General features: G+C 43.2%; 1 protein-coding gene across 1 annotated transcript in view; it reads right to left on the minus strand.

Moving 5' to 3' along the window:
- Positions 1–26044, minus strand: part of Slc2a2 (solute carrier family 2 member 2) — a 30693-nt gene that overhangs the window by 1682 nt on the left and 2967 nt on the right. Inside the window, exons 2-9 of the mRNA XM_038348396.1 lie at positions 23847–23939; positions 21117–21376; positions 14590–14714; positions 8540–8655; positions 7182–7344; positions 6320–6507; positions 4766–4870; positions 720–821 (exon numbers count right to left, since the gene is read on the minus strand). Of these exons, the coding sequence (XP_038204324.1) occupies positions 720–821; positions 4766–4870; positions 6320–6507; positions 7182–7344; positions 8540–8655; positions 14590–14714; positions 21117–21376; positions 23847–23939 (1152 nt within the window). The remainder of the gene's footprint in view (positions 1–719; positions 822–4765; positions 4871–6319; positions 6508–7181; positions 7345–8539; positions 8656–14589; positions 14715–21116; positions 21377–23846; positions 23940–26044) is intronic.

The raw sequence follows: 26044 nt of genomic DNA on the forward strand, positions 1-26044 counted from the left end.
GTGGCTTACTGGCAAGGTTCTGGCATCTGGCTCCTTAGGCAGCTACATGGTGTTTCCTTGACTCTGCCTACTCTACCTTTCTCTATCTCTGTTCGGATTTCCTGCCTGGCTTTACTCTGCTAAGCCATTGACCTGAAACAGCTTTATTCATTAACCAATAAGAGCAGCACATATATGGAAGGGTATCTCCACATTACACAACTCTCTTCCTTGTGTGTTTGTTTTTTCATCAAATTCAAGTTACTCTGGTTTGAAACAAGTTGATCCAACCCAATCAAATCTTGCTTCTGTATTTGGAGCCCCTGGCCAGCCAATCCTTTGCATTAGAGCTTTTGGGGTTTTCTTCCATAGTTAATCTTTCTCTGTGACAAGCAAGAAGACCCAGAATGCTTAAGTCTTCCTACCAAGATGGCCAGACAAGGCCATCTTGACTCCCTATGTGCAAGGTGAGCATGTAGGTAGAATGGGGGAGGGTCAGATATGGCCCATGGTTACACGAGCAGGCAGCCACCCATGCAGGTGCCCTGGATCGCAGGTGCCATCCTGGTACTAACATCTCTCACTCCAAGAACATAGTTCCCTTTGCTTTACATTTCTCCTCTCTCTTAGTTAGTAAGTCAGTCTCATGTGCTTGCTATGTACAGAACTCTTTAGTGTGGGAGCCAGAGATGATTTCCTGTGGTAAAAAAAAAACCTACCAGCCCAGGTACCAAACTTACCAGCAGCACAAGTCCCACAGACATGAAGATGGCACAGAAAAACATCCCAATCATTCCAGCTAGAAACAGGGACCGTCGCCCGGCCTTCTCCACCAGCAGTACCTGTGGATGTTCACACATCAGCTCAGTATTCTGTTGTCTTCGTGATTTCACACTTGCCCACTAAGGAGTTTGTTTTAATGTATGTAGTGGGATGAAGGCAGTACTGTGACCCCCTTTTACAGAATGCAACAAATGACACTTGTGTGTCATGGCAGTGCTAGTCTTGGTTGACAGTGGTAATTAAACATTGGCTTCATTTGGCCATATGGATTTGAGAAGTTCAGTCTTGGTACAGACCAGAGTGTTGCCAACACTCTAGGACCATCCCTCTGAATAGAATACATCCTGCCTCCTAAGAGAATATCTCTGCCATGAAGCTGTGAACAATCTCCATTTACCAGGGCTGGGGTGGTAGCTCTGTAGTAGATTACTTTCCTCATATGCACAGGCACTGGATTCAACCCAAACATCACAAAAGAAAGGAGAAGAATCTGCTGTACTACAGAGAAAAAGGTGACCCCAGTTTCTCACCTGCTGATGTAATCATTGAAAGAGTCCCTATGTCACAGACATCTGAGACAGCTCAGCTGTTCAGGGCTTATTCAACCTTTCAGGGCTTAGTTAAGTCAAGTTATGACTGTTTATCTGCTGCTAAGTGCATTTGATCACTGTACAAAGAATTTGGTCAGTGCACCAAATCAGCGAGCTCTGTATATCCAGGGTGTGCTTGTGTGTACCTTTTGTGGGGGTGAACTGTGTATTTGGAAAGAGATGACATCACAGCAAGACGTTAGAGTGCTTTTTCATCCTGACCGAGGAGACCTGCCATCATTCTTTGAGCTAGGAACCTTTGAATCAAGATCATCATTTTCTGACTAGAGTCTGGCTCATGGGAACTTGTCAACACTGGACACACACACACACACACACACACACACACACACACTAGAGTGTGACCCATGGGATCTTGTCAACACTGCATACACAAACACACACACACACTAGAGTCTGACCCATGGAATTTTGTCAACACTGCATACACACACACACACACACACACACACACACACACACCGTATTTTGAGTACACACACACACACACACACACACACACACCATATTTTGAGTACACACACACACCATATTTTGAGTACACACACACACACACATTGTATTTTGAGTACACACACACACACACACACACACACACACACACCGTATTTTGAGTAAGCTGGCTGTGCTCATCAACTGTGAAAGCCAACAGCAAACCAACACTAGTAGCATGCAGAGCACTGGCCGCAGGCATCTGTGGCAGACATTACTTGTCTCTGCCTGCAGTAAAAGCCCTTTTTATCTCAAGGCCCTCAGATCAGTGTTTCAGATCACTCTAGAAATGGTGACAAGCCAAGAACCTACATTTAATTACTAAGAAGAAAGCAAGAAAAACGTTCCTATGTGTTTCTTAAAAATTATTTTACTTTACGTGTGTGGTTCTTTATATGTGCTTTTATGTCTGGGTACCACATTCCTACAGGGCTTGCAGGTGTCGGGGGGCATCATGTCCCCGGGAACTGAAGTTAGAGATGATTGTCAGCTGCCATGTGGGTGCTGGGAATTGAACTCAGGCCCTCCGGAAAAGCAGTTTGTGCTTTTAACCACGGAACCATCTCTTCTCTTATATATTTTGATTCTTTCAAAACAGGAGGGATGATCTATGATGTTGACATAGTATTATCAAGGTATGAGAAAATGAATATTTCCACAGGATTATCTGCATCTTCTGTCAATGAAAAATATTAACTGGAGAATAAAAACTAAAAGCATGTATGTTGGAAATTGAGTTGCATTCTTTCCCGGAAGCTAGGTGACATGACCAGCACATGACCAGCGGAGAATCATGGCCAACCACTGGGACATCTGCTGGATCACAGTCCTCATCTCTGCCCCGGTCTGTACATCCCTCACGTCCAGGTGCCTTTCTGGAACTAGGCAGCCACTGCTTTGCTCCAAGAGCCATCCTGCCCCAATCTCCCCATCTTTCTTCCTATTTTGTTATTTTCTCAAGATCATAAGCACCCCTCCATCAGCTCATCACTATGGATGAAAGCCTTAGCCATAGCCATAGAGCCTGGACATCATTCAGAGTGTAGTTGGGAGCCTTTCTGTTTCTCAAGTACTCAGGAAGAATGGGCTAGATGATTTATGTTGCTCCTGGGTATCAAAACCATGAGTGCTGATTCTTTCTGCACACATCAGTATGGACATTGTTTTAAAGTGTAGGGACACAAAACCAGTGTGATTTGTTGTGTTGTGATATGGTTTGGTTTGCTGCAGTGTCTCGCTGTGGAGCCTTGCTGTACTTGGACTTGAGATCCACCTCTCTTTCCCTTCTGAATGCTAGGATCACAGATGTCTACCAACACTAGTGTTTGGGAAACCTACATAAAAACTTCAATGCTTTCTTTAGTTGTGATGTTCTGATGAAGTGATTAGAACTGCTTTCCTTTGTGTGTCAGTCATCTATTTTAAGACTTTTGTGAAAAAATAAGAACAAACTCAAAATGCTCCATATTCAAACAATTAAGATGCATGTTATAATTTACAATAATTATCAATTAAACTGCTCCTCCATTCAAATGTGTGTGGCTACAAGGGAAGAAAAAAATTCTGCACATTTTTTTTGTTATTTTTTTCCTCGGGATTTGGGTTAAACAACTTGATGCTTAATATAGCAAATGCTCTTTTAAGCAATGTATTTTAATAATATGTCCATTTTGTAAAAAGTTCCATTTGCAGGAGACAAAAGGACTAAGAGTGCCTTGGATGCAGGCCTAGGAATGGCCTTTAGGGACTGAAGCAGCCTTTGGCTTCCACAGGACTGTCTCTGAAGTGAAGCCTGTAGACAGGGCTTTCTGTTTAGTTCACACTCTTCTGGCTCTCCATGATCTAGCACTGGGTAATGAGGTCTGGGGATTCAGCATAAAATTTATTGACCACCCCAAGATAATAAAGTCCATGTACAGAGAAAAAAACAAGTGAACAAAATAAGCTGAGTATAGTATTATGACCAACATTAAAACTCAAAAGCATTTTGAACATGTTGTATTCAAAGGTAAGAATCAGTTGAATTTGTCTCATTTTGAGCAGATTTCATTAGTTGAGAAGCCTTTGTACTACTCTTTTTTTTTTTTGGTTTTTAGAGACAGGGTTTCCCTGTAGTTTCTAGAGCCTGTCCTAGAACTAGCTCTTGTAGCCCAGGCTGGCCTCGAACTCACAGAGATCCGCCTGCCTCTGCCTCCCGAGTGCTGGGATTAAAGGCGTGCGCCACCACCACCCGGCTACTACTTCTTATTAGGTCAAAATATTAAACTAGTCCTTGGCTTTAAGAAAGTAAATAACTTCTCTTCTGGAGTTGGTAATACAATGAAATTTCATATTTTATATCATTTCTACCCAGACTCCCATTACACATATTGGAATGTGTCACCAGAAGCCATTTCCTCATGTTCTGCCCAGTGAGCTAACATCATAGGAATCTGCCAAGTTTGTTTAATTCTGTTGACAAGCTTAGTTATCTATTAGCTCTTCCAATGTTTTCCCCAAGATACCAGGACGAAATACCTCCACCGGGCAAGGAGAAGCTAGGGAATGCGCCCAGTGTTGCTATGATGGCAAGCTTTCAGCCGCCCCTGAGGCGTTTAAATAGAGCAAAACCAGAATGCAGTCTCACAGAGAAAGAAAGCCTTGACAGTGAGTTATTAATTCACCAAATGAAAGGATTCCTGGCACCGTCCACAGTAGAAGCGCCAGTGACTCACCAGCCCAGCCGGTCTCGTCTTAGAGCAGTAGCCCGTGTGTGCACAGGACTTTCCCCACCACTTACTTATCTGTGCACACATAGGGCACGTGGACGAAGCTGCGGATATTTCTAATCATAGGCCACCATCCCAACTGCACTCCCAGGCCAAGGAGCAGGCAGAGTGCTCCTCTGGGTAGTGACTTACAGAGACAGCAGTGAAGATCATGTTGATGGCACCCACGCCAATGGTAGCGTACACGGGCTGGCTGACCCCAGCTGTCTGGAAAATGCTGGTTGAGTAGTAAAATATCTGCAAAATCAGAACAGGCCAGCCTTAAAGGGAGCCTCCCCCTGAGGCCCCGAAACCGAGATAGATAGCTGCTTATTTTTAGTTTTTGTGGACCCATGGTCCCTAGAATCCTGTAAGGTTTACCTCGCCCTCTCCTCAGACAAGTCTTCCTTCAGCATTTAAAGCTCCCTGTTGCCTAAGAGTTCTTGGCTTTTGCTGAGAACTCCATTGCTTCATTCCCTTTATTTGTTTAATTTCTAAACTTTTTGTTAATGTATTACCTTATAACAGGCACACCAAGTGAACAGCTCCTGTATGTTAAAAGCTGGTTACAACCGTGTAAAAAGAGCTTGGGTTAAGGACCAGCTCATTTCTGGCTCTGTAGAACCCCTCTATCCCTTTATCCATCGTCCTCCCAGAGCTTCTCACCTAACATTGGACATGATAGATGAATTTGCCAAGCCCTGTACTTGATGTTACTGTATCATGCATACTCTCTTGTTCCAGCTTCTTTTCCTAAACATTGTCTCCACGAGAATCCTTGTTGCCCTGTGCATTTGGACACTTCATTGTCACAACTATGTAGCATTCTGATATGCCTGCATTACTATACTTCAGTTACTTCTTCTACTAATTTTCAGGGTATTTATGAATAGTGTTGCTGGGTATATACTTTTTGTTTTTGTTTTTTTGAGACAGCATCTCTCTTTGTAGCCCTGGCTGACCTAGAACTCACTATATAGACCAGGCTGGCCTCAAACTTATGAAGATCCGCTTGCCTCTGCCTCCCAAGTGCTGGGATAAAGGCGTGTACTACCACTCCTAGCAGGCATACACTCTAGTGGTAATTTTGGTGGAGTATGTGAGTATTTATGCCCAGAATTTGAATCACTGGATTAAGTGTCTGTTATAAATTCAGCTTTGGCATAGATGCTGCCTAATAGTTACCAAAAAGTAATAAAAATTTTATATTTTCACCAGTGTGTAGAACAGTTCTAGTTGCCATTGCAACTAAACTATCTATCTATCTATCTATCTATCTATCTATCTATCTATCTATCTATCTATCTAATCTATCTATCTATCTTGAATCTATCGGTCTGTCTGTCATCTATCTATCTATCTATCATTATATATCTTGAATCTATCTGTCTGTCTGTCTATCATTTATCTATCTGTACATCTATCTCTATACTTTGTATATGCATGCTGGGTCTCTGAACTCAGTGATCTGCCAGCCCTATTGCCTTCTTCTTAATAGACCCAAAGTTCTACTGAAGGCTGGCATTTTAAAATATTAAGCTAATTTCTGAGAACCATTGAAGCAAATCAAGGGAAATAAATTACTACCAAGCATATATTTGAATATTTGATGTCAGTTTTTACAAATGTCTTCCTGTGACTTAAGCCTAAGCTTGTTTCTGTCTCGGCTCCCTTTGCTCTCTTAATGTTAGGAGGTCTTAAACGTACCCCATTGATTCCAGAAAACTGCTGGGCCATGTGCAGCATTAGAGACACAATGATGGGCTGTCGGTAGCTGGAGTCCGTGAAGAGCTGGATCACAGAGACTTTCTGCTCAGTAGCTGCCTCTTCCTTCTCCTTTCTCATCTCATTGAGATCTTTGGTGACGTCCTCAGTTCCTCTCAGTCTCTTCAAGCCTGACCCCCAAATCAGGTTGAAACAGCCCAGATTAAACAGAAATAAATACTTTGTTTCTGGTTACAAGGGTGCTGCAGATCTGCATGCCAACTTTCTTTGACCTCGAAGCATAGGTACTGGCAATTCTTACTATTTTTTGCTTAAATTTAATCCTGTTCTTTGATTAAAGAAAGAAAGGAAGAACACCTGACTTCATCTGGAGGGGAGAGAGAGAAGAGAGAGAAGAGAGAGAAGAGAGAAGGGAGAGAGAGAGAAGAGAGAAGGGAGAGAAAAGAGAGAGTGGAGAGAGAGAAGAGAGAGGAGGAGATAGAGAAAGAGAGAAGAGGGGGGGAGAGAGAAGAGAGAGGGGGAAATAGAGAAAGAGAGAGGGGGAGAGAACACTATGCTCCTCATCACTAAAGCACAGTTCTGAAAAAGGCAGATTGGGAGCCTCTGGTTAGCCCAGCGGACTATATGTGAGCTCCTGGTGTAAGCGAATGCACAACATGCCAGGCACTTGTGAGTAAAGCACAACACAGAAGCCATGTCCAAGTTCATTGTGTTCTTTCGTGCAGTCATCAGCTTCATCTACAAGGTCCTCGTGTTGATTTTATGAGCAGCCATCCACACATACTACCTTGTGTTAGCTGACAATTCCTCAATGATAGAAGCAGGCAGCTCCCTACACACTTACTTTTCTTCGCTTTGACTTCCTCTTCCAGCTTTATATAAAGGTATCGGGGGCTTTCTGGACAGAAGAAGAGCAGGAGACACTGTAGGAGAGCTGGCACAGCAGACAGGCCAAGCAGGATGTGCCAACGATCCTGATTGCCCAGAATAAAGCTGAGGCCAGCTATCTGAAAAGGCAAGGAAGGAGCATGTCAGACGCACACTACTTTCAGCCTGGCTTCTATAGCAACTCATGAGAAAATGCATCGACTCTTTAACAGTGATGCTCGACTGTTGGTTTATGTTGGCACAGAGGGGAGGCTGTAATTAGTGAGTCCCATCTTAATCCAATCAGGAACAATTTGCTAGGAAGGAGCCCATCTGTGCTTGCCTTCATCCTTTCCAGCCGAATGTTTATACTGGAGATCAACTCAACTTTTAAAGACACACTTGATGACAAAAGCAAAACACATAGTGGGCTTGGAAGCAATCAGATGGAATTATGTTGTCAGAATTGCTGCTAGGTGTGGTGATGTGTGTCTGCAACCCAGGCCCTGGAAGAATACAGATACAAGCAAACACCTGGAGCTCGCCAGCCACCCAGTATACGGGAACAGTGAGCTCCCTATCAGAGACTCAGAACCAAGGTGGAGAATGACAGAGGAGGGTACCTGACATCAACCTCTGACCTCTGCACACACTCATATTGTAAATGCACATGGACATGTACGTCTCACACACACAGACACACACACACACACACACACACACACACACATGCACACACAGAAGGAGGTAGAGAGACAGAGAGAGATACATGACTCACAGCTTTGCTCCAAAATCCCTTCTTAGGTTATGCAGAACTTAAACATTTCATAGATAGAACAATTATGTAATGGCAACCACTTTATGACAACAATTACATGTGACAACCAGGTTTTTGACACCTGTTGCTATGGTTTACAGACTTCCTTTTCGATATCTTAACTTTGGGATTCCAAAGATCCTTCTGAGTCCAGAGGGTAAGAGGGAGTGAGAGAGCCAACTGAAGAAGAGCGTTTGTAATAATTGAATTTTAATTTCCAGATCACTCACTCAAAACCAAGAAACTCAGACAGTCAAAAATCTGGAGTTAGCTCTCTCTTGAAATTCAAATGTTAATTCTAGGATAGCATTGGGACTTTCACTTGTCTTGCAATCCCACCAATGGCTCCAAGTAGGATGTAAGGAAAGGTTCACATTGGCGCTGAAAAGCCTGCTTTTTACACCGCCTCTTTTACCTCCCTTGCACGTCCCCTTCCATGGTAGGTGCAATGAGAAGCCACAGCAGGGAGAGGGAGAAGAAGCAGAAGGTGGTTACAGTAAGGGATAAGGAGATCTCACCTGACTAATAAGAATGCCTGTGACAATGGCCAGTTGGTGTAGAGTGCCCAGCGCACCTCGGAGCGTGGTTGGAGCGATTTCACCAATGTACATAGGGACCAGCCCTGAAATTAGCCCTGTGTGAGACACAAACATGGACATGTTAAAATGGAACCTGGGACATTTCAGTAACAAGTATACAGCTCAATTACAGTTAGTATCCTTACTGGAAGTCACTCTCCAGGTATTTTGGAGGAGCCATTGTCCCCAACTATGGGTCCAGGTAATGCAGAAAACTTTTCTTCCTCCTCAACCTCCTTCTTTTGTTTGTTTATTTGTTTTGGTTTTTCAACACAGGGTTTGTCTGTGTGACATCTCTGACTGTCCTGGAACTCACTTCATAGACCAGGCTGGCCTCGAACTCACAGAGATCCACCTGCCTCTGCCAACCAAGTTTTGGGATTAAAGGTGTGCACCACCACTGCCCAGCTACAAAAACTTTGGTTGGTATTAATTTATGCAGAAATCCTTGGTTGACATTTATACTAAATGGAAATTTAGTGTAGTTGGAAACATTAATGGAAAAATGCTTAATTATATATTTGTCAGTTTCTATGGTCTTAGTGCCTCGTTCATTTCATAGTGGTTAAGGTTGTCTTGAGAAAAGAACTTAGAGGTGGTTTAGTATTTATCCAGACTTAAAGGATTAAAGAAAGTCAGGGCTGGAAAGATGGTTCAGTGGTTAAGAGCAATGGTTACTCTTCCAGAGGACCTGGATTCCATTTCCAACACCACGTGGCAGCTCACAACTGTCTGTAACTCCAGTTCCAGAGGATCTGAAGCCTCACACAGACATACATGCAGGTAAAACAGCAATGCACATAAAATAAATAAATCTTTAAAAAGAGGAAGTCAGAACATCAAGGAAAAGCCAACCTCCTGACAGAGGTGAGAAGTGACTCACCCAGAATCAGGGCAGTAGATTGGTATGGGTAGGTTCCATGCCTAGCTGAGTCCACACCACATGGGGGTACCTCACTATCTGCATTGGGTGGTAGTGAGGTACAGAAGAGGGAAGGGGATATGCAGTTCAAGGGATCTTGCCCAGCTGTCCCAATAAGGATAACCTAGCTTCGTTATTGCATCAAAAATCTTAGGTTCATAGTTGAACACATGTCCTTGTGGCACCATTCAGCATCTTTTGGATATATACCCAAAAGTGGTATTATTGGGAGGAAGGTTGTTTCCTAATTTTCTGAAAAATCACCACACTGATATCCAAAGGGGATGTACCAGCTTGCATGGATAAGAAAAATGTGGTACACAATGTATTACTACACAGCAGAAAAAACTAATGACATCTTGAATTTTGTGGGCAAATGAATGGAGCTAGAAAACATCATTTTGAGTGAGGTAACCCAGACCCAGAAAGTCAATTATCACACGTATTCACTCATAAGTGCTTTTTAAATATAAATCAAAGAAAACCAACCCACAAATCACAATCCCAGAAAAACCTAGACAACAATGAGGACCCTAAGAGAGACATACATAGATCTAATCTACATGGGAAGTAGAAAAAAGACAAGATCTCCTGAGTAAATTGGGAGCATGGAGAGTGTTGAAGGGGAAGGGAGAGGCAGGGAGAGGAGCAGAGAAAAATGTATAGCTCAAAAAATCAATTAAAAAAGAAAAAAGAAAAAAAGATGGCCATTTTTACTGTTAATTCTACCCATCCATGAGCATGGGAGATCTTTCTATCTTCTGATATCATCTCCAATTTCTTTCTTCAGAGACTTGAAGTTTTTGTTACACAAATTTTGTTACACTTGCTTGGTTAAAGTTACCCCAAAATATTTTATATCATTTGTGGCTACTATGAAGGGTGTTGTTCCCTTGTTTTTTTCCTCAGTATGTCTGTCATTTGTATATAGGATGGCTAGTGATTTTTTTTGTATCCAGTCACATTACTAAATGTGATTATCAACTGTAGGAATTCCCTGGTAGAATATTGAGGACTATTTGTGTAACTATCAGGTCATCTGCAAATATAACAATACTCTGACTTCTTCCTTTTCAATTTGTATCCCCTTGATTTCCTTTGGTTGTCTTACTGTTCTAGTTAGAGCTTCAAGTGCTATATCGAATAGATATGGAGGGGGTGGACAGCCTTGTCTTGTTCCTGATTTTAATGGAACTGCTTTGGGTTTTTCTCCATTTAATTTGATGTTGGCTATCGGTTTGCTGTATATTGTCTTTATTATGTTTAGGTATGTCCCTTGTATCACTGATATCTCCAAGACTTTTATTATGAAGGGGTGTTAGATTTTGTTAAAGGGTTTTCCAGCATCTAATGAGATGATCACGTGGGTTTTTTTCTTTTATTTTGTTTATATGGTGGATTACCTTGACATTTTCCAATGTTGAGCCATTCCTGTATCTCTGGGAAGAAGTTGTCTTGATCATGATGGATGATCTTTTTGACAAGTTCTTGGATTCAGTTTACAAGTATTTGAACCTAAGATTTATTTTTTTCTTTTTATTGATTTTTATTGAGCTCTACATACTTTTCTGCTCCCCTTCTACCCCCTCCCATGGTCCCCATGTCCCCAATTTACTCAGGAGATCTTGTTTTTTTCTACTTCCCATGTAGATTAGATCCATGCATGTCTCTCTTAGGGCCCTCATTGTTGTCTAGGTTCTCTGGGACTGAATTGTAGGCTGGTTTTCTTTGCTTTATGTCTAAAAACCACTTATGAATGAGTACATGTGAAAATTGTCTTTCTGTGTCTCGGTGACCCACTCAATATGATGTTTCTAGAGCCATCCATTTGCCCACAAAATTCAAGATGTCATTATTTTTTTCTGCTGTGTAAATGTACCACATTTTCCTTATCCATTCTCCGATTGAGGGACATTAAGGTTGTTTCCAGGTTCTGGTCATAACCAACAATACTTCTATGAACTTAGTTGAATCATGTGGCATGCCCCTCTGTATGCTGTGAATACCATTGGTTAATAATGAAACTGTCTTAGGCTGCACAGTGCAGAAATAGGTAGACAGAGAAAATTAAACTGAATGCTGGGAGAAAGAAGGTGAAGTCAGGAGAAGCCATGTAGCCCTGCCAGAGGGAGACACCATGAAGCTGGCACAGGAGAAAGATGCAAGCCAGCAACTGAAACCTTGCAGGTAGGCCAGAAGCCTTGTGGTAAAATATAAAATCATAGAAATGGGTTAATTTAATATGTAAAAGCTTGCTAGGAATATGCTAGAGTCATTGGCCAAGCAGTGTTTTAAATAATATAGTTTCTGTGTGATTATTTCGGTTCCAGGCAGCTGGGAACAAACAAGCAGCCTTCTACTGCAGTTGAGCACATATCCTTGTGGTATGATTGAGCATCCTCTGGATATATACCCAAAAGTGATATTGCTGGGTCTTGAGGAAGGGTTTTTTCCTAAATTTCTGAGAAATTGAAAATGACCACCTTACCAAAAAGCAGACTACAAATTTCATTTGAAAAAAAAAAAAAGACTTAAACACAAATATTTTGAAAAGTACTGAGCCATTATGTTTTCTATATCTTTCTTTTTATTACATTTATTTATTTAGTCATTTGGGGTGTGTGTGTGTGTGTGTGTGTGTGTGTGTGTGTGTGTGTCCATCTGTCCCTGTAAAAGCCAGAGAGGAGCCTGTGGGAGTCTGTTCCCCCTTTCCATATGGTACCCCTCAATTGAACTCATGTTATCAAACTCCACGGTAGGTGCTTTTACTTGCTGTGCCATCTCTCTGGCTTTTTTTCTATAGTTTTAATTTTTAAATGTAAATTTAATTTTATTTTATATGTATGATTATTTTACCTGCATTTATGTCATGTGTGCCTGTTGCCCATGGAGGTCATAGGAGAACATCAGATACCCTGGAGCTGGAGTTTGCAGAAGGTTTGTGAGCTGCTCTGTAGGTGCTAGGAGCTGAATCCGGGTCCTCTGAAAGAGCAGTCAGTGCTTTTAACCACTGAGCATCTGTCACTCTACACCTCCCATAGCTTTCTTAAACACGCAGGGGATCAGGTATGGTGTAAACGGTGGCATATCCAGACACTCACTAATTGCAGAATTTGGTGTTTTCTTAAAAATTTAAAAGTAAGGTTTACTATGGGCTTCCTATTTGAGAATGCTCATCTTCTAAATGAAAATAGATGGTCTTTTGACAAAAGCTACTTTTGTCAAGTGTTTTTAATATATAATTTAACACTATACATTATATGTGTTGTAAGCACATATTACAAGGGTAGTGTGGCATTTGCACCTCTGCAGAACTCACACGGGACTCTTACCTGTAGCCTGTGGAACTGGACTAAGTCACCTAGTTGTCCCTTTCTCTATATTTCAGGAAAGAATGACAGAAATAAGCTCTCTGAGGTCACTGGAACTTGAATTTAAATTCTATTTCTGGCAAACTTTAATGCTCAGAATACAATGAGACATGACTAGAATGACCGTGGACAGTATCAGTCACTCAGGAGTGCCAGCTCTATACTGTAGCATGACATGTTTATAGCATTTATTTTCAATTTTGAAAAAAAGTAATGTTTTCAACACTGTGTTAAAAGGTTTGTGTGTGTGTGTGTGTGTGTGTGTGTGGAGAGAGAGAGAGAGAGAGAGAGAGAGAGAGAGAGAGAGAGAGAGAGAGAGAGAGAGAGGACAAAAGAGACTATTTGGACCTATTTCATAGTGTTATTATTCATCTTTTATAAAAGAAACTGATGTTGAGCCTTAACTAATCTGTATAAAGTAGAGAAAGTCCCACAATTGATTCCCTCTGACTCGATGGTGGGTTCCATATCTACCTCATTCTCATTTTTAGGTGTTTGTATTAGCAGTGGAAATAATGAGAAGAAGCCAGGCTGTGGTGGTGCATGCGTTTAATCCCAGCACATGGGAGGCAGAGGCAGGTGGGATCTCTGTAAGTTTGAGGCCAGCCTAGCTTACAAGAGCTAGTTTCAGGACAGGCTCCAAAGCTACAGAGAATCCCTGTCTCAAAAAAAAAATAACGAGAAGAAATATTTAAGTTATACTTTTGCTTCAACTGATCATTGAACACACATGGAATTATAATCTTTCCTTTAGGTAAAAATTAGAAATAATCATAGAGAAATTTTGTACCCTCACCAATTTTTCCTACCCCTCATGGATGTCTGTGCCTTTGAGGTCAATTCCAATTTACAATAACTGGTTAAAATGCCAGCTCAGAGCCATCAGAATGAAGGGCTAATAGCACTGAGAAGTACAGTATCTATCCATTTGTTTGTAATTAAATTTTCCTATCGCTTTTTAAGCCCCTGCCTCTGAGGGTTTGAAACCCTTTCTCCAAAACCTAATGCTGCTGCTCAGACATGAAGCTGAGGGGAGGAAGGCATCCACCAGATGTTTTGTCCAATAACCTCACCCTGTGGACACCACAGTCTCAATGCTCCGAGCAGCTGTGTCTGGAATCAAGAGGGTTAGGTAATATGGTCTAAGAGATCATTCTAGGGGGTCGGGCCCTCCCATGAAAGACACCATAGTAGAGGCAGGAACGCAGGGTTAGGGTCTGAGGAGAGCATCTCTAGCTGTTGGATCAGCACAGGAGTAGCAACAGCTGGTGAGTATCTCACTATCTACCTGATGCTGTAGTCCCAACCTTCCCAATGATATGACTCTTAAATGCAGTTCCTCATGTTGTGGTGACCCCCAAACCTTAAAACTATTATCACTGCTACTTCATAGATGTAATTTTCCTACTGTTAAAATCATAATGTAAATATCTGTGTTTTCTGATGGCCTTTGGGGAGTCATGACCCACAGGTTGAGAGTGGCTGCATTAGAGGCAGCTGTGACTGGCATCGTCATTTCATAGATTAAGGAAGAGAGAACCTGTCATATAATTTGTCTGGGCTCAAACGAGTAGAGGTGACGTCACTGGAGTGGCCAGGGATGCACACAGCAGCACAGCTCACTCTTACTTTCCCCATCGGCTTCCTTCTGGGATGCCATGCTGGCTTCTACAAATCTTAGAGTGCGTCTCACTCACCACAGTACAGTCCTGAGATACTTCTGCCGGCAATAATGAGAACATGTGATGGTCCGAGTTTGGAGCACCCCATCAAGAGCGCTCCAGTCAACGAGAGGCTGTTGGCTGCCAGCATGGCTTTGATCCTGAAAATATAAAAACAGTTTCCAATTCAGCACCCAAATGTGAAGAAGTGACTCATTTTCAGACCATAGGGGGACTTTTGTAATTATTCTTAGTTTTACTGGAAAACTAGTTCAAGATTCTTGAAGCATGCCTACTACTTCCTCATCTACAAACTGTTCTATGAGCACTGAGTACTATTTGTACTCATGACGAACTTTAATCTACCTGTCTCTTAACTTTCATGGAGACAATTCCCTTGTTTTGCTTTGGTTTTGTGTTTTGGAGATGTGGGTATTGCTCTCTAACCCTGGATAGCTGGACCTCACTCTGTAACCCAGGCTATCCTTGCCTGGGCCGCAGAGTGCTGAGATTACAGGCATGAGCCACCATGCCTGGCTAAGTAGTTTGATTTAAGGTGACACTTCTGATACTCAGTTATTTGGTTTTTCTGCTGCTTGTTTGTTTTAAAGGGCAGTGTTTGGGTGATGAAATACTGATTTTGTAGTTGTCACCCATCATTTGTCTCTTTATAGTTTGTTGATAGCAAAGATTTTTAGTTGCTGCTTTGAAGTCAACTTTTCCTTTGTGGGTATTTTTTGGAAATAGAGTAAAACATTTTTCTAAAGTTCATCATAATTATAATTATCCTTATTTTCACACAAAGTAAAATCGATGAATTAATATTAACCAAATTTAAAGAATTACATTACTTTTCAGACAGGATCTCATTGCAGAGTCTAGACTGGTGCAGAATTCACTCTGTAGCCTAGCCTGGCCTTAAACTTGAGGCAATTCCTGTGACTCAGACTCCTGAGCAGTAGAAATGTAGACATGACCCACCATATCCACTTACTATAAAGCATATTTTTAAAAACTGACAATAGCGATAAAAACATCACTAGTAAAAGTGACCATGTGGAAATCACAACTTTCTTGAAAGTTAAGTAAAAAATAATAAAGCAAATACAAGAATCTGAGCAGACAGGTTTGTTTGGCAGTGCTTGTGCCACAGTGATGCGTACACCCCTTGCTGTGTCCGTGTTGTGGTCTTGCCTATCAGTGTTTCGGACTCTGGTGACAAGAGGGCTTTTTCTAAGCAAATATCTTCAAGACAAAACACACTTTTCCCTTAGAGAATAAAAGTAGGTGTCTACACTGCAGTAACTGCCTGGCAGCCATGAGTAGGCTGACTGGTGTTCTCTAAGAGCCCAAGCCCTAATCTCAAGCTCTGCAACGGTCACCTTATCCAGCAGAAGGTGTTTTGTGGATGTGATGACAACAGCAGCCCTGGGCAGGAGGAGTGTCTTGGAATATTCAGATAAACTCAGTGAAATCACAGGTGTCCTTATAAGATCAGGGCAAAGGGAAGGAGACGTTTCCAGAGGTGGACAATGGAGTGGGACCCTTCTAAAATGGTGTGTTGGGTGGTTTGATGTTGACTCAAGCTAAAGTCATCTGAGAGGTGGGACCTCGATTAACAAAATTCCTCCATCAGATCAGGCTGTGGGTAAGCCGTTAAAGACGATTTTAACATTAGCAATGATGGGGGAGGGCCCAGCCCATTGTGAGTGGTGCCATCCCTGGGCTGGTGCTTCCGGATTTTATAAGAAAGCAGGCTGAGCAAGCCAGTAAGCAGTGCCCCTCCATGGCCTCTGCTTCAGCTCCAGGTTCCTTAAACCCTTGCTTCCCCAAGCTTCTTTGGTCCTGGTTTCTTCACAGCAATAGCAACCCTAACAAAGACAGAAATTGGTACCAGGACTAGGGTGCTGCTGCAGCAGACCTGGCCATGTTTTAGGTGAGATTGTGGAATTACTTTGGAACTTTAAGCTGGAAAAGTCATTGACTGTTGAGAATTCAGTGAGCTGTTCTTAGGAGCTTGAAAGATAAAAATCATGCGGGCAGTACAGAAGATGGAGGATGGCTTGTACAGTTTCAGAGGGACGTTAAAAACTCTGTTGGGGCCATTTGTAATTTTGAATTAAGGTTAAGAGAATCTGGTTAGCTGGGGCTGAAGAATCAGTTGTGACTAACAAGATACCAGAACTGTTGGGGTACTCGCTGCTGGCCAGGTGAAGCTGAGAAATTGGTGGTGATCAAGAAGAGACCAGCATTGTTGAAGTGAAGTCTTCTGGGAGTGTTCCCTGAGAGCACACAGAAGCTGTCTTTCTAGAGGTGACTGTGGTGGTTTGAAAGAAAAAGGCCCCCAAAGGAAGTGGCATTATTAGGGGGTGTGGCCTTGTTGGAGTAGATGTGGTCTTGTTGGAGGAAGTGTGTCACTGTGGAGGCAAATTTTGGGGTCTCACATAATGTTAAAGCCATGCCCAGTGAGACAGACCACTTCTTGTTGCCTACAAGTCAAGATATAGGGCACTCAGCTACCTCTCCAGTACCATGTCTGCCTGCATGCTGTCATGTCCCACAAAGATGATAATGGACTGAATCACTGGACTGTAAGTGAGCCACCACAATGAAATGTTTTCCTTTATAAGAGTTGCTGTGGTCATGGTGTCTCTTCACAGCAAAATGAATCCTAACTAAGGCACTGGCCAATGTTGTAACTCATGCTGACAGCTGAACTTGGTAGTGTAAGAGTCACCCAGGCAGAGAAGTGGAGGCTTGGCACTACAAAGAGAACCCATGAGAGGGTATTGGCGAGAGTGTAGTCCAGTTGCAGCAGAAATCTCCAGCATTTTGTAGATCCCAGTACCAAGGGACGGCTACCAAGAGCAGTAGCAGCAGTGGAGCTGAGCCTGCCTAAGCTTAGAAGAATGATGTATGAACGGCAGAGGGTGGAGATAGGGAAGTGAACCAGCCATTGTTTGGTGGAGCCCAGAAGACGGTGAGTGAGTCCCAGATATTAGACATGGAGTTATGTATGTAGCTGGAGTTTGCCTTTGCCATGTTCAGACTGTGACTCTGCCCTGGTTCTTCCTCCTTGAAGTAAGGAAGTATTTATCTTAATTTCAATTTTTTTTTACAGGAGCTGATTTCAAACTTTTTTTTTTCAGCAAATGCCTCCAGTATATAGAGGAATATACATTTATTTGCTCAGGAAGGGTCTCATCAAAACACTCAGCTTTCTCTGCACCCAACATTTGCTCCCTGGATAATCTCTCACAACAGTTCCTCAAAATAAGAAATGGATTTTTTCCCCAGGAATCTTGGATTATCAGATTTATTTCCCAGACTCTGGAACCTTGAAATATATACTTCTTTCTTTTCTGGTTACTTCTTATCTGCACACTGGTTCTGTCTCTGGATGCACAAAGCCTCAAAGGCCAGAAAACCAAGGACTATGAAGATCATGACAGCAAATCCCATCCTGATGAGATTCTGCACGGTGTGTTCCTGTTTCTCTGAGGCAGCTGTTTGTGTGGGCCTTAGAGGTGGCAGACTGCAGGCTCTAATGGGATCTGAGACAGTGAGCTCCACAGGGGCACTGGCAGATGACAACAGGTAGAGAGAAGAGTCTTCAGAAGCATAGCACCTATAGGTGCCCAAGAGGTCAGAGGTCACAGTGCTCATGGAGAATTCTGCCTGGAACTCCCAAACTTGGAACTTGGCTTTGAGTTGCTGGGATTTGTGGGCTGCTCCCTCCTTGGACAGAATGAAAGTGTCTACTTTGTATGGTGATTGACACAGCAGGGTCACATTGTCTCCAGAGTGTACTGTGGAGTTAGGCTTTGCTGAGAGGGAAGGCTTGACAGGAAATTGCCCTGTGATCAGGATGTCCAGAGGGTCACTGGAGGCTGACCACTCAGAGGAAAGGTTGTGTGCACCATAGCATCTGTATTGGCCTCTGGTAGAGTTATGCACAAGGCCCAATGTGAAGTTGGCCAAGGAGGGAACATGACTCTCCAATGTGTCTCAAGGGAGAGATATGACAAGTTCATTCTCACCAAGGAAGATCAGAAGTTCCTCAGTTCCTTGGACTCACAATATATACACAGTATTAGGCAATACCAAGCCTTGTTCTCTATAGATCATGTAACACCAGACCACAGAGGGGCATTCAGATGTTATGGTTTCTACAAGGATGCTCTACAGTTATGGCCTGTCCAAGAAGCCCTCCCTGCTGACTCAGCAAGGCCATATCCTGGACCCTGGAAAGAACCTCACCCTGCAGTGTTGCTCTGACATCAACTATGACAGATTTGCTCTGTACAAATTGGGGGGAGCTGACTTCATCTGATTTCAAACTTTTAAAAAGGATTTTGGATTTTTTTTAACAGACTGACATGTTAAGTGTGAATTTTTAATGAGTTTGAATTTGTGAAGGCTACGGGACTTTTAGAGATGGGAAGGGGCCATGAGCAACAGGGCATCAGCAATAACTGGAGAGGACAAGGCAGGGGTTCGCTCCTCAGAGCTTCCAGAAGGAAGCAGTCCTGCTAATTCCTTGGTGTTAGTCAGGTATAATGAATGCTGGAGTTCTGACCTCCGAAACTAAAATGAATTCCGAAACTAAAATTGAATTCCAAGGAAATGAATTTGTGTTGTTTGGGTCATTAGGCTGGGGATAGTTCATCACAGTGGGGAGAGGGTGTAAGGAAGTCATGGACTACCTTAGAGTAAGCAGAGTTGTAGCACTGGCTAGCCCTGGAGTTGTGTGCAGAGACCCCTTTAAAGGGTGCCTCTGCTCAGACTGTGAGGGAAAGCTTTTTCTATTTGCAAGGAATGAAGATGAACAAAGCTAATAGTTTACCCCAAGCAGTTGTTACGAGCTGAGAGAGTCTATTCTAACAGGCAAGGAGAAGACGAAAATAGAAGATCGGGTAGTCGGCAGTATATCCTGGTGGAGCAGGTGTCCATCCCTCCCTTCTCCCTAAGGACCTATAGATGACAAACACTTGCTGGAAGGAGAAGTCCACTTTTTCCCAGTGGTGGCAGCGTTTCAGCTGCTCAAGCTCCTGAAAACAACCCTCCTCCATGCTGGTATAAGTTATCAATTAAACTCATTGGTTCACGAAGAAAGAAAAAGAAAGAAACAAAGAAAAGAGGAAAAGAGATGAAAACACAAGGGGCACTGTTTGGTAAGAGGGAGGGGATTTGAGGGTGTAAAGGAGTGGGACCAAGGGTACTGGGGTAAAAATATGATAAAATACCTAAAATACATGCATGAAAATGTTATAATGAAACCCACCAATATGCATAATTAATATATGCTTAAAAACTTAAATAATTTAAAATTATTGAGTAGCACATTTCTTCAATTCCTGAGTAGGGAGTCGAAGGCAGGCAGACCTCATGAGATCACATACAAAACTAGGAGGTTTCTTAACTAAGGATATTACAATAACCTGGACTTCACCGTATTCTTGAAAAGAAGTTTCCTTGATGAATAGTCAGCTTCTACATTTTTACTGTTTCTTCTGTTTTATACAATTTTAGAAGAAGAAAGTATCAGAATTTTAATAATTAATGCGCCCAAAGCTACAATTTATATTAGGGAATGGAAAGACGAAGTGAATCAAGTCCAGCATTATTCAGCTCATTACCGAATTGGCTCTTTTCCTTCCATTTTCCCCTAAGTTTTCCATGTTTGGCATGTGCTAATTCTATTGTGGAAATAAAAGGTAACTAACACACAATAAGTGAACTCAATTAACAGGAAATCCTTGTAAAAGTAACTTGCAGTTCTAACTTATCAGAAGCCCTGACTTTGGGACACCCATTATCAAGTGTATGAAGGAGCTGACTCCATTGATGTATTTTTAAATTTGTTTTAGGTTTTGAGTATGTGTATATTTGTCTCGGGTGTGGGTGTGTGCAAGTGTGAGCGTAGGTGCTCTCGGAGGCCCTGAGTGTGAACTGGGTCACCTGTCGCGAGAGGTACAGGTGGAGGGTGCGTGCTGGGAACCAAATCCAGGTCCACGGCAAACACAGTATTGCCTCTTAGCCGCTGAGCCATTCCCCTCCTCATGACAGTGACATTTTTAGTCCGGACCAGGGAACGAGAACTGGAGTGGGGAAGCCTTGATTAGAGTCATTTCTGGTTGGGGCTCTGAGATCATAGCCGGAGCAGCAGCAGAAAGTGGACACCCTGCTTATCAGGGTATGAAGATGACCATAGGACTTGACTAATACAATGTCAAATTTTAATTTAAAAATGAAAAGAATGCTTGAAAGCTGGTATAATTTGGCGACACTTTCCTCCCAGGTTTTAAAACTTACAAAGCCAGCAGATCAAAGTCTCTAAAAGTACACATGGAATTCACTTTTTTTGCAAACACTTCCACAGCGGCCAGGATTTACCTGGTGATTGCAACATTTTCTATTGATTTGACCTAACGGCAACCTCGCTCACAGATTCTAGCTGAAAAGCCGCTCTAACACTATCCTACAAATGGGAAGATGGTATCTCTCTATCAAAGCAGTAACAAAATATTACAGCTGTGTTTATATTTATTTATAAAACTCACCTTCCAAGCTTGTCACCTAACCACCCACCAAAGAATGAGGCGACCATTCCACCCACTGCGAAGCTGGACACAGACAGAGACCAGAGTATTGTGATGATGTGAGCGGAGCCTGCAGCCATGTCTTCTGCCCAGGGGGCAGGTGTGCTGTATTCCGGCGTGACTGTGAGTGGGGTGTCTGTGCTGTTGACATCATGGATACTGGCAGCTCTTCGATCATCCACTGCAACACCCAAAACCCGTTGATAGTGGGATATTATTATCTGAGGGAACAGAGAAAGACATCCATGACTTCAAAATTGCACATACAGCTTTTGATTTCCCTGTAGATGTTTGTTAGGTGTTTGAACAGGAGAGCGTAATTGTGTGCACTGTACAGGACAGCTGTGGGTAGACTGATTGACAGTAGGCCACAGGCAGCGGGAGCAAGGCAGGAAGAGACGCCTGAAGGAAGTGTGAAGAGCCAAGGATCAGCACCCTGGAGTGCACTTTCTGCCAGGAGGTTGATGACGGCAGGTGCTTGGCTTTGTGGCATGGCAGCGTCTGCTCCAGTTAGCGAGTAGACTGAGAAGGAAAGGCTCATCGATGGGTCGTCTTTGCTTTCGAAATACCTGCCAGAGAGCCTGGCTTTTAGGACAGGCTGTCCAGGTTTTAAATGTTGAGAACTATCTTCAGGTAGGGAAGGTAGAGTGTTTTATATGAGTGTTTGTCTTGCACAAAGGATCTAACAGTAGCATAAAAGGAGAATTCTATTGGCAAAACTCAAAGTAAAACCTTAAGTTAGAACTATATACAATTTTAGCATCTCGTGTTACATCGTTGGTACAAGTGTACTGTAAATTTAGCCACAGGCTCACAGTTAATGCAAATAGATCCAAGTGGTCAAGTCTAGAGTTGATGAATTTTCATGATAAAAACAGCTTAGATAGAACGGGGAATGTATAAAGACTTCTCCTGTGGGTCCTCAGAGAGGTCAGTGTATCCCAGAAAGAAGAATTCTCAATGCTAGCTTTCCAGCCACATTTTACACGATGCTTCTGTGCCATGAAGCTAGCACATCCTACAGCCCTTCCTCCGCCACACCGTGCTTCTCAGCATCAACTGGTCACTGTTCAGTCCCCGGAAGTTGGGGAGTTCCACTCTAACAAGGACCTAGACAAGAGCTGCTCCCTCTTTCCGGTTATGAATACAATCCTATTTGTAAAACAATCTGAGCCACGGGGAGATTTGGCATCTGCTATGCAAGGTCTTGTCTCATATATAGAGATAGTATGCATGGAGAAAGGTAGAAAGGAATTACTCAAATTATTCTTAGCAGTTTAATATATGGAACAGAATTAATTGCAGGTGATTTTATCTTCTGTTTTCTGAAGTGGGCAAGTGTAATTTTTTTTTGCTCATGAAAAGTTATGATTTAAAAATACCTTCAAATGTTCTTCAATTGGTAGAAAATGCCTACTATCTTTTTTTTACCTTCCAGGGTCTGTGCTTTCCATTCTGACTTGGGCTTAGCTTGAAGGAGTGGCCATCTCAGTCTAAGCTCTTTGATAACACTAGAGGATGAATTGAGTGGGGTTGTGAAGAGAACTTCCCGAAAGAAAGAATTTCTAGATTGGCCTGGGTCTTAGGAGGCTTAACAAATCAGCACTTTGTCATCGTTCATAGAGAAACATCTGACTCTGGTCTCCTGTCCCCCATCCCAGCATTGTTCCCTGGAAGCCAGAGCTAGAGGCCTGACACGCTATGAATGATGTGCGCTTAATCAAAAGCCATCTTTCAGCTCTCAGAGTGGAGGAAGAGTCCTTGTCGGACAGTGGGCTGCACACAGTCCAGTGTTCACACCCTGTGGTACCTTACATTTTTCTTAGAACTGTAAGAAAAGCAGACAAAATAATGGAATATGATAGATGTATTTATAGTACCCCACACACAACAAACTTTTATTGTACCCATTCCCGAGGACTATTCTCTCCAAGTCTGAGTTGGAGCACAAGGGCATGGGTCCTGGTCTCCTAACTAAGGGGCTATGGCAGCTGGGAAGAGTGAGATGTCTCTCTGAGGATACCCTGTGTAACAGAGCCCAGATAAACAGAATATGCTCAGAAATGCTGGGAATGGTCTGATATGTTTCCTTAAAAAAGTGTCATGTATGTTCTCTATAACAACAGAGAAAATCCAAACTTTTGGAACCTCCTTCTTGACTACTGAGCTCATGTTTATTTTGTACTGAAGGTCTATGGGAGACAGGGATAGGGGAGCACTACTAAAGTTTCTAATCTGCCATAGAAATGAGTTGAAGGTTGGGATGGTCTTATTGTGGAAAGCCTGCTACAGAGAGATAGGTGCTTATGATTGTGCTGAACGCATCCTTCTGCCATTCCCCCTTGTTCCCTGGTGTTTTTCACTTATGCCTGGGGAACAGCTGTGACTGAATGCTGCAAGGAATTCTCGCCTCTAGGCCTCCTGAGCAGGAGCTATTGAGTCAGCATTTTCTCTAAGCTCAGAGAACAGCAGTGTCAGAGATAAAAAAGTTATGCCCTGCTCTTTTTGACTCAGAGGGTTGTTAACCCAGGAGTCAAGGCCAAATTATCAGCTGTGAATCGATGCACATTGTACTTGGCTGGTCAGGCTCACCCCTTGCCTCTCACGTGGACAGTTTATCTTAGAGTGTGAGGAACACATGATACAAAATGACAGGACTTGCCCCCAGAGAACTGTGTGGGTTTCACTTGCCTCTTGAGGTGCGTTGATCACGCCGATGTCATATCCAAACTGGAAGGAACCCAGCACAGCAGTGAAGACAGTGAAAGCCAAGGTTCCCGTGATCTGAGGATGGGAAACAAAGCTAAGAAGTGGCCGTGTCTGCCACCTGACCTCCCGTCTCTGCCGCGTGGACTCCAGCAGGCTCCTCCTTTCCCTCCCACAGCCGTGCACAGTAGGCCCCACTCAGCAGGGCCTGTCTCATTCTAAGAGAATTTGGAAGCTGTCCACCATTGTACATTGCTAACACTGAAAGAGAAGGGAAAAAACACAGCAGGACAGCTTTTCCAGGGTACAAACCTAACATTCCCCTTGTGTCTGACACACACGTGCATTCCCCCCCCCCCCCCCCCCCCCCACACACACACACGACAGGGAAGGGGAGAGGTAGAAACCAAAGGCCAGGCAGATTTTTGAACTCCCTGTTTTGTAGCTGAGGCTGATGTGGAATATCTGGTCTCCGAGACCTCACCTCCAGAGAGCTAGCTATAATTACAGGCACACACTACCATACCCTGCTTATGGGCTGCTGGGGCAAGCCCACAGTCATGTTAGGCAAATGCTTCACCAACTGAGTTTAAGCCCCATATCAATATTTTTTCAAGATTCAAAGTCAGAACTGAGAATAAGAATGGTGCTGAAGGGAAAATTTCCCATGCAGAACAGTCCTGTGGTAGTGCCAGAAGAGGTGGAACCTTTCCAGACATTTCCACTCCGCAGAAACACCCAGTGCTTGCCTCAGACGATCTCTTTGTCACCATATGTACCAGCATCCAGGCAAGAGAACTTCTCAGGATTTACATGCGGCTGAGCATGGAGCTGTGAGTTAAGCTACACTGTTTTCTCTCCAAGGCGAGGACACTACCCTAATATCTCAGAGCATTAACTCATAATCAACTACTCATCCAGTCAGCTGACAGGAATCGTGCGTGCAGACTCCCAGGCCAGGGTACTTAGAGCAGCGGCTGCCGAAAGAACTGCCCCTCAACATGGATGCTCAAACAGATTCAGTCACATCATGAGACACACCAGATACCAGATAGACCCAACACGCTAGGCAGCAACTCGGAAGGATAATGTGACCAAATATATTGACTTTTGTTGTTTGTTTTTGTTTTAGAGACAGGGTCAGGATTCCTTTTTGTTTAAAGGGAATAATTAAAAGCAGCAGCAAGGAGCCAGGGGCGTCGGGAAGACACTGACACGCTCTCCATACTACCGTGTAGCCGCTCTGAAGTGAGGCGAGGGCATAAACACAGCTTCAGAACCCAGAGCTGAGGATGCTTCCTGCGAGCCTAGTCGCTTTTTCCTGTGGATTATCTCATTTATTCCTAGCATTAATTTTCCATTGAAGCTATAAAAAATTCCTACCAACTCAGTGGCTTTTAAGCAATTCAACCTAATTTATCCTGTAGGTCTTTGGGTTAGAGTCTAGTCTGAGAGTCTGCGGACTATAATCAATATGCTAGCAGCTGTGTCCCCTTTGAGACAGTGTTGATGGTAGAATCCAGTTCCTCATGGTGGTAGGACCCTGAGCTTGCCTGCTGGCTGCAATTGGAGGTCGCTCAGTTGCAGAGGCTAGCGTGCTCCCTGGCCAAGGGTGCTTTTCCTGCATCTTTACAGTCCACAGTGCCACAGTGACAGATCGTGTCCTTGTCACGTTGCCATCTCTCAGATCCTGATGAGTCTTTCACTTTCAGAAATTCATGATGTCTGTGCAAGCCAAGACTACCTCTCCACCCAAGGCCTTTAGCAGATACCATCCTCGGAAACTCATCTGGGTGGTATGAACATATATTTAGGCTGGAGATGTTTTACTTGTGATAGGGAAATTTCATGAGAACTACTAAGCACAGAAAACCCACCTGCCTGCATCACCCATGCTAACAGCCGAAGAGATTGCCATGGGCAGCTAGATAGAGCTAAGACAAGTTGTGAGGACCTAGAGGGATCTCACTCAGTCCAAGCTTTGGGTTCCTAAAGGGTTGGCCTATTCTCTCCAAGACCCTGCAGATTGTCCTCATTCCCACTCGGGGAAAGGTAGAAATGGAAGGAACTTGGAGAGAAGACAAGCGAAGGAAAATCCTCCAGTCCTTCCTGGAAACTACATGGGCTGGGACTGCTAAGCTAGGAGCATTTGCCAAGGTCAGTTTTTAGCTGGGGTTTAATAC

Source organism: Arvicola amphibius, chromosome 11 (assembly GCF_903992535.2).
Source record: "Arvicola amphibius chromosome 11, mArvAmp1.2, whole genome shotgun sequence".
Lineage (NCBI taxonomy): Eukaryota > Metazoa > Chordata > Mammalia > Rodentia > Cricetidae > Arvicola > Arvicola amphibius.